Source organism: Pygocentrus nattereri, chromosome 3, assembly GCF_015220715.1.
Source record: "Pygocentrus nattereri isolate fPygNat1 chromosome 3, fPygNat1.pri, whole genome shotgun sequence".
Taxonomy (NCBI): domain Eukaryota; kingdom Metazoa; phylum Chordata; class Actinopteri; order Characiformes; family Serrasalmidae; genus Pygocentrus; species Pygocentrus nattereri.
In genome coordinates, this window is record NC_051213.1 from 13,543,797 (window position 1) to 13,562,541 (window position 18,745).

Here is an 18,745-nt window from a genome sequence, read left to right on the forward strand (position 1 = left end):
GTGAGAGGTCAGAGGAGAATGGGCAGAATGGTTCAAGATGATAGAAAGGCAACAGTAACTCAAATAACCAACCAAAACCTCTGAGGAACGTTTCTAACACCTTGTTGAAAGTATGACACAAAGAATTAAGGCAGTTCTGAAGGCAAAAAAAAGGGGGTCCAACCTTTTACTAGCAAGGTGTAGCTAATAAAGTGGCCAGTGAGTGTATGTGTGCGTGGGTATATATATATATATGTACACACACACACACACACACACACACACACCTGGTGACAAGAGACAAAATCTCTCACATATCTGTCATTCTCTCCTTCTCTCTCTCTCTCTCTCTCTCTCTCTCTCTTTCCAGTGGGTCCATACATAGGCCGGTACTGTGGGCAGAACACTCCAGGCAGAGTCATTTCCTATACCGGTATCTTGGCCTTGACAATCAACACAGACAGCGCTATTGCTAAGGAAGGTTTCTCTGCTAACTTCACTGTAGTGGAGCGGACTGTTCCTGAAGGTGAGGAACCACACAGCACATCACTGTCTGAATAAAATCCTATTTAAGATTGTGATCAAACATTAATCAAACACTATTATTAATGTGTTTGTGTTTTATTTGACTTCATATCAAATAGAGATGGCTAAACAAAGACTTAAAATAAGAATAAATAAGAATATGACTTTCACAGATCTTTCTCTTTATATTCATAGAGAGCAGCAGTTTACACACATAAACTAGTAAAATATCCATATGTCTATGTGCATCATTGAAATACACCAGCTAGTCTGTCCTGAGCAGTTCTGTAATAACCTGAGCAATAAAAAAGGTGTGTTTTGCACACACATACACACACATACATGCACCACACACAGATAACATGAGGCATCGTGGGAAGTTATTAAATCACCACGTCCTGCTCAGCTGAGGCACTCTTTCATTAAGTGAATGTGTTAGGAGTCATGGCCCATCTCCTCTGTTTTATGAAAGCCTGTTTACACACACACACACACACACACAAAAGCACACATATAATCAGACAGCTCCCTGCCACTTTTTAACACAGTCACCAAGGGGCTTCACCTCTTCACCCCAATTTGAGAAATGTTCTCACAAAAAAAAATAATTTCATTTGTGAACATACCACCAACACATATTTACCACCAACACTGCATCCTCATAAATCAGCCTAACCCACCACCGCCCCCCGTCTCTCTCTCACGTCTCCTACTTGGGTAAACATGGTCATTGGGGAATATTAGGCTGAGCATGGTTGCCTGGTTGTTAGTTAAACACATTGTCCTCTAGCTGATACCATCACACTTACACATTCAGTGTCTCATAGTGTCACTGTTATAAAAAACCTTGTATTTCTGTCGCTTACTGAAGTTACTTTATCATAGAAGGAAAAGAAACATTCTTAATATAACATCTGTTCATGTAATTTATACGGTTTTATTATTGGATATCATGTCTGTATTTGTCCACCTCAACATCAATACATTTCTTCATTGCTGTGCTGTGGGGGACATTCCCAATGTTTATATGACCTATTTGCACAATGTATGCTGGATATAGTAGTAAGAGAAGAGTGTTCTGTCATGTCTATGAGGCTGAGTGATGCAATGCAGCAAAAGAGACAGTAAAACCTCTTTAAACGTTGCCTTAAATGGAATTAATTTAAATGAATGATGCACTAATTATAAAAAATTTGCAACGGTAGTTGGATCATTTATTCCTATAAGCATCCCCATTTACTCTCTTACGGAATCACACATATAATGCCTTACTCCGCTGTGTGCTCTTGCTGAGGAACAGTTTCTGTTTCTTCTCGGCTGGAGCCGTGAGGGGCAGACGTAGGTTATCAATTATTTATCTCCTCCATAAATTTACATTCCATGGGCCTCCTCTTCTCCTCTGTGCCTGGGCAGGGTGCTGTGGAGGAGGCACTGATACACAATTGAGGAGATGGGCAAATGTTAAATATTCATCCCCCAAGCTAGAGAGGCACAAAAATGTAACTGTTTTATCTGCTGACTTCGGTCGAGTGATTTACTGATTATTTTAAGAGTTTAAGAGAGTAAAATCAAGTAGTACAGCGATAGAGGACGTGGCAGAGAGAAAGGCAGAGGCATTCAGAGACGGTTTAAAGTGAATGTTGTTTAGGTACTGAGGTTTTTACAGGAACATGAGAGATATTATAAGAGACAGCAAGAGTTTGCAGTGTGTGTGTGTGTGTGTGCGTGCATGTGAAGATGCAGAGATGCAGTGTGTGAACAGTCAGTGTGAGCTGCTCAAACTGCTGTCTATCAGCTAACACAGATGCTCTCTCCATCTGTTACAAGTGCCCAGACCAGCATCTCTGGGCCATGAAGAGTGTGTATGCATGTGAGTGTGTGTGTGTGTGTGTGTGTGTGTGTGTGTGTGTGTGTGTGTGTGTGTGTGTGTGTGTGTGTGTGTGTGTGTGTGTGTGTGTGTGTGTTTGTGGGTGGGTGGGGTTGCCTTAGGCATTCAGCTGCAGTGTACACTCACACACTCTACATTACTTTCTTCTCACACTGTGTGTGGTAGGGTTAGGTTTAGGATTGGACATTGTTATTATATTTACATAATTACTCATATAATATCTATTTATATTCTTGTATATTCTTGTACTGTATATACCATATGCAGTGTGCAAAATTCAGAAACCACTTTTCCTTATTTTGTGTGTGTGGGTTTTTTTTTTGTCTTTTTGACTTATTACATTTTATTTTGAATCAACTTCAGTTTTTCAAAGAAAAAAATAATGCAGGGATATTTTTCCACACCTCTAAAGTTCAGTCTTAAAAGTTGGTTGCATTTTCTCCTTCTCAAAATCTAAATAATCCAAACACATTCATTGTTGATAAGGTCTGTTAGGGTTGTTAAACTCCTGTTTTCAATGTATTTTCCTTTTGCTTTTCCCTTCATTCTACAATATCCTTAGAAATATCTCCTAAATATGTGTATTCAGTTATTATTTTGACTGGAAATTGAATAAATGAAGGGTGGTCTCTGGCTTTTGCACCATAGTGTATATGTAATGTATATGGAGCATATTATTATTACATGTATGTTTTTCTATTTATATATAAATATAGTGCACATGCATCATATTACATATAGATACTTACATAATACATTTGGTGCATGGGTAAGACCCTGTGTCCAGATAATGCATAAAAACAAGCCTGCATGTGTGAGGTTTTGCACATGTCTGGGCTTTTGGTTTGCACAGTCAGCTTCAACGATAATGAGTGTGATCTCACTTATGTAGTGTGTCTGTTTGTGTGTGTGCATGTGTTTATGTTTGTTGACCTCAGGTCAGTAAATTAGCTCATCTTTTGGGTCATCATCCCCTTAGAGGCCCTAAATCCGTCTGTGAGCGTCTGTACAGTGCCCCCAGGGCAGTCAGGGCTTGAACCCAAGCTGACCTTTCTTTCCCCAGCCACCAGGCTGGCATGCCTCTGGTTGATCAGCCCACAATCACAGAAACAGGCCGAGATGCCCCCTGCCTGGGTGGCAGGACGTTTATAGTGATGTACAGCCTTTCCGTTCCCGCAGCACTAGCACTGATGTAAAAGGCCAGACTTTTGCCAGAAACATAAAGTGCCTACAGAGGAACTTTCCCAACAAGGTGCAGACTTCCTGCTTGTTCTCCATAACTCCTTTCCCTGCTTTTGTTAAGAGCCTAAACTGAATGCTTCATGCATAAAGTTTTATGTCTTAATGTAGTACGCTCCCAAAGTGCTTCCATTAAATACAAATTTTCCTGTAAGGGGAAAAATGGAGAGAGAGAAAAGGATAGAGCTTATATGTTATTCTGGTCACCAGAGATGGAGAGTGCTGCATGCTTGAGTGACCCATTCCCCAGAGAAAGCCTGTGGTTTAAGGTGGGAGGTGATGTGTGCTTTCTTTGGACACTGTCCTAAACTTACTTCTCTCTCTGTCTTTCTCTCCTTCTATTTCTGTTCCTGGTTCGTCTCCTTCAGACTTTGACTGCATGGAGCCATTGGGTATAGAGTCTGGTGAGATCCCCTCAGACCAAATTGTGGCCTCATCGCAGTACAATGCCAACTGGTCTCCAGAACGTTCTAGACTCAACAACAATGAAAACGGCTGGACCCCACTGGAGGACTCCAACAAGGAGTGGATTCAGGTATGGCAGGGTGCACGCTCTCACGCTCACACTTTCTCAGACAGATAGCGTCCTGCCATTAGCTAGTAAAGCTGAAAGGACGTCCCTGAAAGTCTTTGCATGACAATGGAACTTGTGCACTTAATTTCCAGTCAGTATGGCCATTAAGTACAAGATATTTATTCAGGAAAAAGCTGAAAACATATATTTCATAGAACATTTCACAGAAACCTCAACAAGTATAATATCACATTTTTCAGTATTAAATATGTCCACATTTTTCTTTATTATATCTTCCATTCTTTTCAGGAGACTTTTTTCAAAGACATCTGCAGGGATAAGTTTCCACACATCCAAAGTTCAGTTGCATGTTGGTTGCATTTTCTGCTTCTCACAATCCCAAACACATTCAGTGTTGTTAAGGTCTGGACCCAGTTAATTTTTTGAAGAACATCAGGAGCTTCTTCATCTAATTTGCAAATTATCTTCTATTTTCTTCTGTCACTAAGAGCTTCTTGATAGCAACATGTCCTATTGGACCCATAGCCTTGAGCTGTCTTCTCACAGTGGAAAAATGGACAGAAACATCTGTGTTTTTTTAAGAAGCTGCTGAGAGGCTTGATTTTTTCCTGTCTCTCAAGAATTGAGCAAGGACTGACAGTTTTGTTGGTTTACCGGGTATCACATTGTTCTTGAGGGTCACATTTTCATATATAATGTAATCTTGTTTTCCAAATTCTTATTTCACTTATTTTCCTTCCTTATATCTAACCTCCTCAGAAATGTCTCCTGAAAAATCTATTACTTATGTATTTAATGTCTATTTGGACTGGAAATGAAACAAATGATTCAGACTTTTGCACAGTACTGTACGTAGGAATCTGATTGCTGTCCAAGATAAATTGGTTAATTCCTTTTGGCATAGCTTTTTCTTGTAGTGAAGAATCTCTGAAAAATCTGCCCTTTCGCAGACAACCAGTGGTTTGTTTGGCAAACCCCAAATTACTATGAATCATCATAGGCTACCAGACAGTCCCGAGGCTAAGCACTCCTCTAACCTCAGCAGTGAGCTGTCATAACAGGTTTGAGAGGCACCATCTCTAACCTTCTTTGGATTGAATTGTCACATTCCGACTACCAGAAACAAGATGTTCTGGAAGGTGTTGTTCTATCCATAACAAACTTCTTGCAAACTCGGATAAAGCGCTCCGGACAAAATTTCCTGATGTGACAATGCTCCCAACAGACTATGCAGTACCTCTGAAGGCTTTTTTCTGCATGGTTGGGTTCTTTCTCTAACCAAGAGCCCACGGGCACCATCAAAACTCAGACCTACACTTATTTATTTTACAATCTTCACTTGTCTGGAAAGTTTTGGGCCAAACAGGCTCCTCGGGGGGCTAATAACAGAGCCGACCCACAGCCAAAATATTTGCTCGGGGAGGTCCATAAAGGAACTTTTCTTTATTGCTATCAAAATATTGTCCTAGAGGCCCTATGTTCTAGCTTGCAGACTAATTGAATCAATAGACAGGGTCCTTTGCCCAGCAGGAAAGAGGAACCATGGTGTTTTGGGCTGTGTTTGGCTGGAGACGAGGCACGCATATGCTTTCTAGCACTTCCTGTGTGGCAAAAAACTTGTCCTGTTGAAGAAGTCTCAAGAGGCTGCAGTGGCAGGGCTGCAGAGGTTTCCATGTAGAGATTGAGAATTTCTTCATGCCACAGAAAGAAAGAGAAAGAAAAAGCCACTATGAGACACAGTTGAGCCCAGACAATAGGAGATCTGTCTGCCCTCCTCTTCTTCTCTCTCTCTCTCTCTCTCTCCACTCTCCATCTGTCCATCTTCCTAGTTCCCTCCCTATTAAAACTGTCTTTGTCTTGAAAGACTCGGTAGGCTTGTGGTTTATTGGATCCTCTCAATATGGCATTGATTGGGTCTTCAAGCTGATAGAATGGAGTACACTACTGTTCTACTGAGATGTACTCTGAAAGGCAATCAATAATCCTCGTTTTACAGACCACAAGATTCCAGCTGAAGGGTCTTCAAAGTAGTACATGTACAGCATGCGTCTGTGGCCGTTTTGGAGTGTTTGCTTAAACCAAGACCCCCAAAGCCATAGCCACAGTGTGGTGGAATGTATCCAGCTCTGGATGAAGCTTAAAACAGCAAACAGTTTACTCTCTGCACTGGCTGTAAATGAGTTTCTGTAATGGATGGCGGTGGGAGAAAAATAGAGAAAAATCGCTGCTTCTTTCATTCTGCATAGCGGTTCCGCGTCGTTTCACACTTGCCACTTCATATTTTATGTAGTGTAATTAAGCAGCCCTCTCCGCTTACCCAACTTGTTTAGTCATTTCGGATTTTAATGAAACTCTAAATGGACTGTCTCCCACAGAGCAGGAGAGGCTGCATTTTGCAGCCGTTTGGAATCCTCTGAAGAGTATTGATTAGAGAGGGTGCTTTATTTTGGGCCGGGAAAATTTCAGGCAAATCAGACGTATTCTGTTTCAGCCCTGATCTGTAATACCCATGCTATTCCCTCTCGACCAATCAGATGTCAAAGTTGAGCCCCACACATCTGTTTCCAAGGGAACAAAGCTGGAATCCTGCCGAGAATGAGCGAGGATGAGTGATTTATAATTTAAAGAAGTCCTCTTCTCTCCCCCTCTCTCTCTCTCTCTCTCTCCCCCTCTCTCTTCTTCCTCTCTCTCTCTCGACCTGCACTTGTAGAGTGGTTTAATTATAAGAAGCATTATTAAAAGAGAGGAATTTTTCATTACGCTTTCATTAAACTTGTCGGTGAGACACAACAACAATCTCTAGCCCTCTAATGGCGCGGCCCTCTCGGCATGTGCAAATCACCCTCTCATCCGTCCTCCACTTCCCCTCACTCATATCAGCAATTCGTTATTTATTTCATTAATTCTCCCAAACGCAATTTGCAGCAGATGCCTGTGTTATTCATGGCAGCCAAATGGTAATCCTCAGGTGTCTCTCATGTGTTTTTATTTACTTGGAGAGTTTCAGACAGCGTTCGTCATATATTTTAATGCCACTTCATTCAAAAAACAAGGTCCAGAATGCACCTGAAATTCAGTCCAGGTTTAGAGGATCTGCTATTGAGCTACTGCTTGAGTTTGTATGGCGAGTAATCCATCTAGCATCCCAGTGAATGGAGCGTTTTTATGATGTCAAGATGAACAGACAGCTGTCTGTTGAGGGCTTTACCTTATGAGCGATGGGAGAAACAAGGAGAATGGTCTGGGGGACTTTGCCAAGTCACGGACTAGCAATAGAGTAGCCTGAAAGATCAGAGATAGCTTAGAAAGGTGCGCCTTTTTTGAGCTCCCTTTGAAGGCCCATCCCTGTGAGGCACTCGATTGGTTGAGGATTTTCTGACATGCCGTGCACCCAAAATACAGCCTTCTGGAATGTTCTGCACATTTGCAGACTGGTTCCAATCGGAAGGCTTTGCCAAAGCATGACGGAGGCTGAGAAGATACCTGCATCTGTACAACACATTGAGATTCGCAGAGGGAAAGGGCTGTCATTTTGAGAGACACATATTACAACCCTAAAAACAGTGGGCCCTTTAGGGATTCTCTAGGCAAGACAATTTCCTATCCCTCGAGAACAGATTGTGATAAGGAATGGGTTCTGTCAGGCAGCAAAGCACTGTGCTGCAGCAAAGGCCTGAGCATGAGTGCAAAAGCAGTGCAAGATCTTAAGTCCAACTTACTCGCTCTGACGCCGCTGATCAAAGCACGAGCATGAATAATGCATTTTGACTGTCAATACTTGAAAGTACCTCATTTCTAATAGTAGGATGCAAGTCTCTCGTGGTGAATGTCATGTTTTGTTTTATTAATCACAACCTTATAACTATTCCTGTCCATATCTGCTTATTAGCATATATGGAGCCAGCCTTTTGAATACACAGCAGTTCATTTATGTAGACACTGCCTCTCTGTGTCCTGCTGTTCATGTAAATGGTTTGATCAGGAGCGAAATCAAAGAGACACGAGGGTCCTTCTCCTCAAGCACCATGGGAGGATGTTTGCCTTCGTCTGGTTCTCGGAAAGAAGTGAGACAGGAGGACAGAGCGTTCAAAACAATAAGAGCCCGTGTTTTGGTGCAGACCTTTCATATTCTCTCGCAGCAGATCTCTAACCATGTTGTCGTGTTCAGCAGGAAGCTGTGTCATGGCTTGATTGATGGAGCTGAGGCGGGGAAAGTGCCAGCCCCAATGATGAAAATGATGACTGAGTGACCCCTCCACCCAACCATTATGCCATCATTTTCAGCCCCTGACTCATTTTGCTAGAAAAACAGGTTGGAATTCCGGCAACAGCCATTGGAACAAGCACTAATTACAGACTTCCCTTGAAGAAAACATTCCTCACTGGCCGCTAAGCGTTCGTTTATCTTGAAATGGTTGGAGAGAGGGGAAGGGGCAGAGTGTCGTGCGCTGTAACAACGTCCTCAACCGTATCCTGTTTTTCTTTGCCTGTCGTCTAAATGTGCTTTCAGTTAGCTGTGGTCAATGGGACACAGCTACATCCGTTTTCCATTGTTTTGCCTAGCTTTTTTTTATTCTTCAATTAAAGTATTAGCTGCTGCTATTTTAAGACAGGAGCTGTCCCCCTGCCAGCTGAAGAGTAATTAGACAGTGTGCCTGTAATTAACATGAGAGTCTCTTATGATGAAGCCTGTGGAGCTGGTGTCAGACGGGGCCGCCCTGCTAGCACCACACCTGTGCTAGTCACATTCTGTCGCTCTAAAAGAGTTATTTTTGCTGTGACTTATTTGTGCTAGCCCTTATCTTCATATGTCAAACAGTTCACAAATTAGGTCTTTGGAATATATACATAAATATACAGGAGTTGTATGTATATCTAATTACATGAAAAACAGCTTTGATCTAGCATTAGCTTAACATTAAACAAGAGTGGCTCATAGAAACCTGTATTTGGGGATATAACAGACTGCTCATACTGACAGCTGGCCAAATTCCTCAATTAATCATAAATCAGCTCATTGTTGTCTCATTGTGCTCAAATACTGTTGCAAGCAAGATTCAAGCACTAACCACATAATAGCATTCTGTGTGCCAAGGCTGATACTGAGACAAAAGACATGCCCAAACAACTTGATACAGACTGCTGAGTCCATATATCAGCAAATCAGCCAAATGATAAATCGACAAAGCCTCTGAAGTGGCTTGGTAGTGCTCCTTAAACCTAAATGCTAAGGAAATTAAACTGAAAGCTTTTTTTTTTTGTTATTATTTTCCACCTTCATGCCACATACGTGCATATCATCTGCTCTATTAACCAGAGTCGGCTCGTGCCTCGCCGTCTCAGAAATAGATGATCACCTCTCACGAGCATGTGCATAATTTAACACCACTAGAAAGAGGTGCGAGGGTGCTAAAAATAACACGTTCTAATTCCAGCAGGTAAATTCAGTGATGAATGGGAGGTCTTTGAGGAGCCGATAGGTCTCGCAGTGTGCTCTAATACAATTTTCATGGAAATGCGAATTAATTATACCTGTAGTTAATGGAATTTTAAAGAAGCCTTTCGCAGCGTCCAGGTGCTGATGGGCGAAGCTGAAGAGGCAGAGGCAAGTTTGATGGATGAAGAGATCTTTGCCCTGTGGTAGCTGCCAGCCCAGGTTTGTGTTTGCTTTGCTGAGGCTGGGATGACTCCATGCCCTACCCTTCAGTTCCTCTCCACTAACTGCACCTGGCTGACCCCTGCCAGATGGTATTTGAATTTGAGACACAGAGAACAATCTGTGATTTTAATGATCAACTATATTGAGCCCTTTTCCATTTTCCGCTGTGAAGAAATGCAAATAAGGAGAACGAAACTGGAAAAAAGAGGCGAAATAATTCCCTGTGCTGCCGAATTATGCATTCAGCCCCCACATTCGCACGAGGGGGGATGCTGCTGTTTTCTCTCCACAGACAGAGGAACAGAGAGGGGGGAAAATAGTTTTTTTTTCAAGCATCTTTTTTAAAACCCTCCTAGTGAGTAGAACACCCTCCCACAAGCGCTATTACCAGAGAAACAAACAGTTGGGATCAGCTTTTGAAGCTCCACGGCCCTTTGAATTCTCCCAGCTAAACCACCATAGCAAACTCTGCCAGCCAGACCAGAACTGTCGTAGCCCTAAGAAACAGTCTGGCTAATGCCGCTTGTTCACCATGGAGAAAAAGTAATGAGCGTGTGGTGGGGTTATAGAGAAAGTTTAATAAGTGTGCGATGGGGTTAAAGGAGGATTACGGCAAATTCATGTTATCCACTGCCACCAGAGTAGTCTCATCAAACGCACACATACACACTCTTGGCTTGTCACACACCCCCAGTGCGGTGAAACACACACACTCCCTGTTAATCTAATTGCACACCAGGCTTAACTGGCAGCCTACAAAGCAAAATGAGGCTAATTCTGTTCCCGCTTTTCGCCTCTTATTAAGTGCAACAACTACAGCGTCTGTTCTTCTCCTGCCGTGAAAGCGCTGAGCCTGTGCCAGATCTAGTCCTTGCCCCTAGTTCTTGGTCATTTTTAGGATCACTGATCCAAGATCTGCGATGTAGCAACTATTTAAGAACCAAAGCATTCATTTTCTACACATGGATTAAGGCTGCACTGCATTATCATTGGAGATTCTCGACTGTAACCCCTTTTAATCTAGCTTGCTGTAGAACTGCATCCATTTAGATATGCCAAAAAGGTAAAACTGGTCCAGAGTAGTTTTGAGAAGTAGAACTACTATGGCAACTATGACTTATGGCAACTAGAACCCCTACATTTTTGTTGACCCATTTTTTGGGCCATAATTGTACACCCATGACTTACAGAAAGATTCAGTTTTTTAACGTACTTCATCAGTTTGCTTCCATCAACACTACATAGACAGCCCTGACGTTTATTTCAGAATTAATTTCTTCTATGGCAACTGTTTTGGATCCTTCACAGGCTGCAACATGATACATTTAATATGTATAGTTGTAAAATTGTCAAACAAAATATTTAAATTATATCTAACATAATTCATTTTTACATGACCATTTTCCATCATCTTTTTATGTGTTAGAATTAAACAATCTGTTTTTTGAAACTGTGCCTTTAAGACTGATCTATGTAAATGAGTTTAATTCTGATAGGCTGCCCTGTATTGTGCTTCATTCAAAAAGCAGTCCAGGCTGAAACAGGCCTTCTGACTTCAGCATGAATGGGCAGAGCTAAACTCCTAAATAGATGAATATAGATAAACATGTTGGATTTTGTGACATCACAAGAAGGAAGTCTAAACAAGCTGTTTTCTAGCTTTTTATCTGCGGACTGGATGGACTTTGATGCTAGAGGATGGAGTGACATCACAGCAACTTTTTTCTTTTTTGAGATGTAACAATAAGCAAAAAATCCTTTATTTGTTATTAATTGAATGTATTTTTAATAGGGTGAACCATTAATTCATTTAGTGAAGCAAGTTGACATAAACAAAGTGATATTTTTATCTCAATTAAATGGTGAGGGGCTGCCTGGGGCTACTTCCCTCTGCATTAGGTTGGTAAAAGGCAAATAAAAAGGCTCCTCTGTAATAGAAATGTTCTCATGTAAGAGTTATGGAAACTCTATAAACCATATGTGAGGTCAAAGACACTTCTGGGGATCCTCCCATAAAGGAAACATGAGATGGTTTGTTTTTATCTTTAATCGAGTTGGACTGTATCGACTCGGATTAAATGAGTGGCGTAGCGTGGGAAAGGGTGTGCGGCCGAGAGAGGTGTAAATTACACTCCAGGCCTAGATCGTGTTAGCACATTTGTCTGATGATTGGCATTTCTCCAGCACCTCCCTCTTATATAAACCCGTGAATCTGAAAAAAGTGAGAGCAAAGAAGAATGGGGAGCAGAAAATTGGCACATGGCTTTTTGCTGGGTCAGCGTGGCCTGAAAATACACAATCCTCGAGGGACAGCAAGGTTCCAACTTATACACTTTCTCACAATGGTTATGATCTCCAACAAGTTTGGCTCACACCTCTAAAACTATTCACACACACTCTTTTACAGATGACTAATGTTTTTACTTGTCAACTGTCTAAAATGTTTGACCTGAGGTTTCCCAGCTTGTAGGCTGAGAGTTCATGTTGTGTCATACAGAGAACTGTTGGTCAGAATACCATTTGGTGCAGTCATGGCGTTCTATAAAAAATTTTCAGGGAAATGCACAATACAGGCTTGTTTCCTTTTAAGGTAGGATGGCAGACTTTTGGAATTTTTTTGCCCAGTCACACGGTGAGATCCATCATCTGGGGGAATCCCATAATCTGAGGCTGGTCATTGGAGTTTTTGCCATGATGCTGTTCCATATAAGCATAGCAATTGGCAGTAAGGATGTGGATTAGTTTATGAACTCATTTGAGTATTGTGTGGTAGATTTGTGCTGTTGCTGCGTCTGCTTTGGGCTATGTCATTTTGAATGTACAGTGCTGTGCAAAAGTCAGAGACCATCCTTCATTTATTTGATTTCCCATCAAAACTGACATTAAATCAATGTTAAACATTTTCCAGCATCAGTAAAAAAAAACAAAAAAAAACAGAAAATATATATTTAATCCAAAATTAAATATTAAATATTTTAGTATTCAGTGTTTCCACATTTGACCTTTATTACAGCTTCCATTCCTTTCAGAAGACTTACAAGTTTTTCAAGCTGTCTTTTCAAAACGGTCTCATTATCTTTTAAATAACTTAATGGCTTTTTTGACTTGAAATCAAATAAATAATTGTTGTCTGACTTTTACACAGTACTGTACATCAGCTGCAGTATTCTAGCCTGTGTTTACACTTCAGTGCAGTGTATATGTGGGAGAATATTATCAGCACCTTCACTGATTTCCCAACTTCTTAATCTCTATTTAGTATTAATTTATTCCCTTCTCTGTGTTCCTCTCCCACCCCCTTTTCTTTCTCTCTCTCCCTTCTTGCTCTCTAATGCTTTAATGTTGACTTGGAATCAGTTGAGTCAGTGAAATTGATCTAGGCTGTTTCTCCTTCAGAATATCTCTCAGATCTCAAATCTACTTCTGCTCTCCACTCTAATCAGTTCTCCTCTCCTCTCCTCTCCTCTCCTCTAGTCAGTCGGCCCTACAGGCCAAATGCCTGCTCTTCAGGCCATGTATATTTCAGCAGTAAGCCCAACACTGACAGTCACTGACAGAAAGAGAGAAATATTAAAGATGCTAGTCAAGGTGGGACTGAGTCCCAGCACTTGTGTCTATTCCCGATCTACAGGCCAGCATATAAAACCTAGACTGTGTCACGTTTAATGGAAAGATAATGACTAAAGGTCCATCATGGTAATTCTCAATGCCAACTTTATCCAGACATACATATGTAACTCATACTAACCTCGTCTGGTGTATGTCCAATCTAATAGAAAAATAACATGATAGGAAACAGAGGATTCGATACAGTATTCATTTAGGTAACTGGGGACATCTGGCCTTATATGGTAAGCCAGTCCTGCTCTGAGACAGCAAAAACAGTAGTCTGTGTTTCTTTTTTTTAAACTGCATTTCAAGATCCTCCACAAAGAGGTCAGAAAAAGAGAAGCAGAGAGATTGGTATACATAATTCCATCTGTTTTTCTCTTTAACTCAAATGTCTTGGAAGTTACTTTAGAGCAACTGTATAATATAAAGTCAAATTCACTGCAAGAAAAACAGCCAGTGTTCCGCTTAATCCTGCTGCTTACAGCCATCCAGGATTTTCATGTGCGGTTACCATGGGCGCTGACTGCAGACTACTGTCCTTTCAGAGCTGCATGTCCCTGATGCACAATACAGGTTTTGAAAAGTGCTGAAAGCATTTAGTTCACAAGTGGTATGTCTTGAGAGTGGGCTTGTGAGTGGCGTGACCTCAATTTCTAGATGATGAAAGTGATGGTCCTTGGTGGCATCTTCTTCTCTTCTGTCAGCTGATTTTTTGGAGCTTGCTCCTCCCACTATACTGGAGTGTTTATGCTCATCTAGTGTCAAAGCATTCCTCCCCACAGATGCAGTGTGAACATCCTTTAACTGTTTGTCTCTGATTTTAGTTGGGTGTTCAATTGAGTCCCGTTCTATCATTCATATACAACTTTATCTCTTTATCTTACTCTCTTAGTTCTGTCATTGTATCTGTATTTCTATATGTATGTAAGTATAATACTTAAGAATCTATATGTATGTAAAATCTTAATCTGATTTTATTGCATATGTAACTGTTAAAGTTAAGATGATAAACACTGCTATTTATTTTTAACCCTATTAATGCATTTTCTAGGTATGTTGCTATGGCACAATGCACCACTGAAGCCCTCCTACTCAAATACAGCATTTAAATGGCTTTTAAACCAAAACCTTCAACAGGCTATGCTGGACAGTCCACATGGACTAGATAGATCAACAAGCAGCAAACTAACAAAAGCAACAGCAAAGAATAATACATTACGTAGCTGTCTGAACGAAACCTGTTTTTTTTTTACATAATGTGAAAATGCAAGCTTTCACTTACATTGTGTAAACATTTCATGATGAAGCGACCGATAGAAACAGTCCAAAATTACTTAGAATAAAATTGTTGCACTCACATTCAAATTTAAGAATGTTTTATTCTTCTCCTCTAAAGTCTTCTTTGGAGATGCAAGATTTTGGTACACAACAAGTAGAAATGATAAGCAACGATAAGTATCTACATATATGTAAGATCTTAATCTAATTGTATATGTAACTGTTAGGGCTGTAAAGGTAACCCCTTAAAATCCAGACTTTTTACATACTAAGGCATATTATTCCGTTTCTATGGGGACTTCAGTGCAAAGTAGCTGAAAAACTGAAAAAACACAACTATTGGAAAACAACTCCCCTTAAGAGTCTCCGCCTTAACCTGAATCTGTTAGCTGGATGAGCAAGAGGCAACAATCACAGAGGAGTTGAACTGTTGACTGTTTATGTGATATATATGAAATATACACTCCTTGGTTATAACATGCAGACACTATTGCTCTCACCAGACGTTGGTAATAAAAAATAATGGAACATATAAAAATAGTCATTTGATTATTAAAAATAATCCGTTAATTATGATGAATAACAAAATGCACAGTTTTTTTACTGCTTAAAATTTAGGGAGCCAAGCAATTAATAAATGTTTCTGTGTCCTTAACTGTACCAGGCTTCAGAAGGAGCCAAATGCAGGAGCTGCAAAATCAATCCACAGCTCAGGTCATGCTTGTGTAAGCACTGGTTAGGTCCAGCATGTGCAGTTATGGTCTGACTACGCCTGCAGGGAGTGAAACAGGGCACAGAAAGTCTATGTGTTTTCCATGGATGTAATAGAATGTAAGGTACTATCATAAGACAACACACTCACAGTGAGAATCACAGTGTGTGTCACAGGCAGTAGTAGTTTAGCAGGCATGCTGTAGGCTGGTGTATCTTGAATTTGGAAAACTGTGCAGACTGCAAATCAAGAAATCTTCTACAGCTGTGAGCTATAACAGCTCTGTACATTCAGCTTCTGCCAGTAACCACTAGCCTCTCTCTCTCGCACTCTCTCTTTCTCTCTGCTGCTCTCTCTTGACTGCTAGCCCTCCATAATGCCAATGGAGCTCATGATTCCTTTATGAAGCATTCATTTTTTAATACCGAACACATCTGAAAATCTGTCCTCTTTTATACATTTTTTACCGCTTTAGTCATGTATCCAGCGAAGCATCATATCTTCCATTTATCCAATAAGCTCCCGTGTGCTATCACAGGAAATTAAATCGTCACCACCACTGCCGTCCTCTATTAAATTGGGATTCATGAAATCAATCATACCTTCTAAGTCTCTAGAGAGGTTATGAAAGTAGACATACAGTGGAGATGTTTTACAGTAGATGGGATGGGATTTGAGTCTCCACATCAGGTTTGGTCAGTTTCCTAACATAATTTCTGAAATATTTGTCATAGGGCAAACCGAATTTTTCTCACTTTCTTAAAATAAAATTTTATGTAAGGTGGACCAAAATGTATTGTTTACTCTCCAATCCATATAAATTAAATATAGAAATTAACCTGTAAATATGAAAAATTTCGAACTCACAAGGCTTCATATTCTTATTATATATCTATTTTGCCTATAACAGCTTAGCGTCACTCATGCATGTTGAAGTTATAAGGGGTGTTTCAGCCTTGGCTGCTTTTGAATCAGGCACAATGCAGGAGAGTCAATTAAAACAGAGCTAACACAAAAGTAAACATGAAAGATAAAACTGTACATTATTATTATATTGTACATTATTTGTATGGATTGTTGGTCTTTAATTCAGCTGTTTTCTCCCACTTTCTTCAGGTTGATCTGGGCTTCCTGCGCTTTGTCTCAGCTATCGGAACACAGGGTGCCATCTCTCAGGAGACCAAGAAGCAGTACTTTGTGAAGTCCTACAAAGTGGACGTGAGCTCCAACGGTGAAGACTGGATCACCCTGAAGGAAGGCCCTAAGCAAAAGGTACAAAGCCTCCTATGGAGACATCCTCACCCTAGCGTATTTTACATAGTTGATCTTTAAACGATATGCTGCCAGTATACTGAAAGGGTCAGAAAATGATGTACGAAAGGATATCATCCTGCCAGAAGAAGTTTTGGCACCCTGCTTCATTTGCTTTATTTAGCCAGTAGAGTTCATTGAGGTCTCAAGGCTACTTTCCAGGCAGCCCTGCAGTACATCAGAACAATAGACATGTGGAACAGCCTATGAATCTAGACCATTGCAGGAGCTTCACAGTCCTAGCTTTAAGTGTAGCATAGCATGAGTGTTAATCTTGAGGAGACTGCAGTGCAGAACATCATGCCCACTTAAGTTTCTCAGACTCCATTATTCCCCCAGCTTGGAAATGCTACAGCTCTCAGAGACCGAATGCATTTACAAGTCCAGTAAAATCAGATGAAAACAACTCCAAAACAACCACAGAAGCCAGAGAGACTCAGGGAACTCTTTTTCTTTCTTTTTTTTTTTTGTGAGGAGTGATGTCAGCATTTGTGGTAGGGATTTCTTCACCAAAGGATGGAAGAAAACAACAAAGGAATTAATAAACAATGAAGGAGTGGAAAAAAGGAGTGTATGTGTGCATCTGTGTGTGTCTGTGTTTAACCAGCTAATGTTATATGAAAGCCATCAAGTGAATGTACACTCACCGGCCACTTTTTTAGGTACACCTGTTCAATTGCTCGTTAACACAAATAGCTAATCAGCCAATCACATGGCCGCAGCTCAATGCATTTAGGCATGTAGAGGTGGTCAAGACAACTTGCTGAAGTGCAAACCGAGCATCAGAATGGGGGAGAAAGTGGATTTAAGTGACTTTGAACGTGGCGTGGTTGTTGGTGCCAGATGGGCTGGTCTGAGTATTTCAGAAACTACTGATCTGCTGGGATTTTCATGCACAACCCTCTCTAAGGTTTACAGAGAATGGTCAGAAAAAGAGGGAAATATCCAGTGAGGTCAGTTGTGTGGATGAAAATGCCTTGTTGATGTGAGAGTTGATGTGAATAAACAACCAAAACCTCTGATGAATGTTTCCAACACCTTGTTGAAAGTATGCCACGAAGAATTAAAGCAGTTCTGAAGGCAAAAGGGGGTCCAACCTTCTACTAGCAATGTGTACCTAATAAAGTGGCCAGTGAGTGTGTATATATGCTTCTTTTTCTGATGATGAATTTTAACTGTTAAGCTGACTGGGAGTTTAGGATTACGTTTAACGAGAAAAACTGAAAGCATGTCTCTGGAAAAAGAATTGATGCTGTAATAAAGGCAAAGATTGGACACAATAAATACTTAAAATTTTGACATCACTTTTATTCATTGAGGCTTCTGTGTAATTTTATGTTAAATAAAAGTTTTAAAGTTCAAAACTCTATATCTTTAAAAGAAGGGGATCTCTGACTTTTGCACAGTACTATGGTTAAATACATATATGCATATATACATATGGGCCATATTATTGTTCCTGTTATTACATGTAGGTGTGTGTGTGTGTGTGTGTGTGTGTGTGTGTGAGAGAGAGAGAGAGAGAGAGAGAGAAAGAGAGAGAAAGAAAGAGAAATCTCTTCTGCGTGTAAACCCCAAGGCCCAATTTCTTTCCTGACCGCCCACTGAAATACACAATTCTCCTTTTAAAGCCTAAGGTTCTCTAAGGTTAGGTTCCGACGCCTCTCTCTCTCTCTCTCTCTCTCTCTCTCTCTCTCTCTCTCTCTCTCTCTCTCTGTTTCTCTCTCTCTCTCTCTCTGTTTCCCTCTATCTCTTTCTCTCTCTCTCTCTCTCTCTCTCTCTCTCTCTCTCTCTCTCTCTCTCTCTCTCTCTGTTTCCCTCTCTGTATCTCTTTCTCTCTCTCTCTCTCTCTCTCTGTTTCCCTCTCTCTCTCTCTCTCTCTCTCTCTCTCTCTGGGTGCTCTAAAGTGCTTTTGTGAGGAGGGGGCCCATTTGCAGACCGCTGAGGTTGCAGCTTGCCTCTGTGGTTGCTGCTCTGAAAAAGCCTTTTAATAGTTAGTGCAGTCGA

At 40.8% G+C, this 18,745-nt stretch overlaps 1 protein-coding gene across 2 annotated transcripts in view; it reads left to right on the forward strand.

Moving 5' to 3' along the window:
• nrp1a (neuropilin 1a) overlaps positions 1 to 18,745 on the forward strand; it is an 80,298-nt gene that overhangs the window by 40,944 nt on the left and 20,609 nt on the right. For both annotated transcript variants that reach the window (XM_017704370.2, XM_017704359.2), the window contains exons 5-7: positions 350 to 505; positions 4,000 to 4,166; positions 16,544 to 16,699. In XM_017704370.2, the coding sequence (XP_017559859.1) occupies positions 350 to 505; positions 4,000 to 4,166; positions 16,544 to 16,699 (479 nt within the window). The remainder of the gene's footprint in view (positions 1 to 349; positions 506 to 3,999; positions 4,167 to 16,543; positions 16,700 to 18,745) is intronic.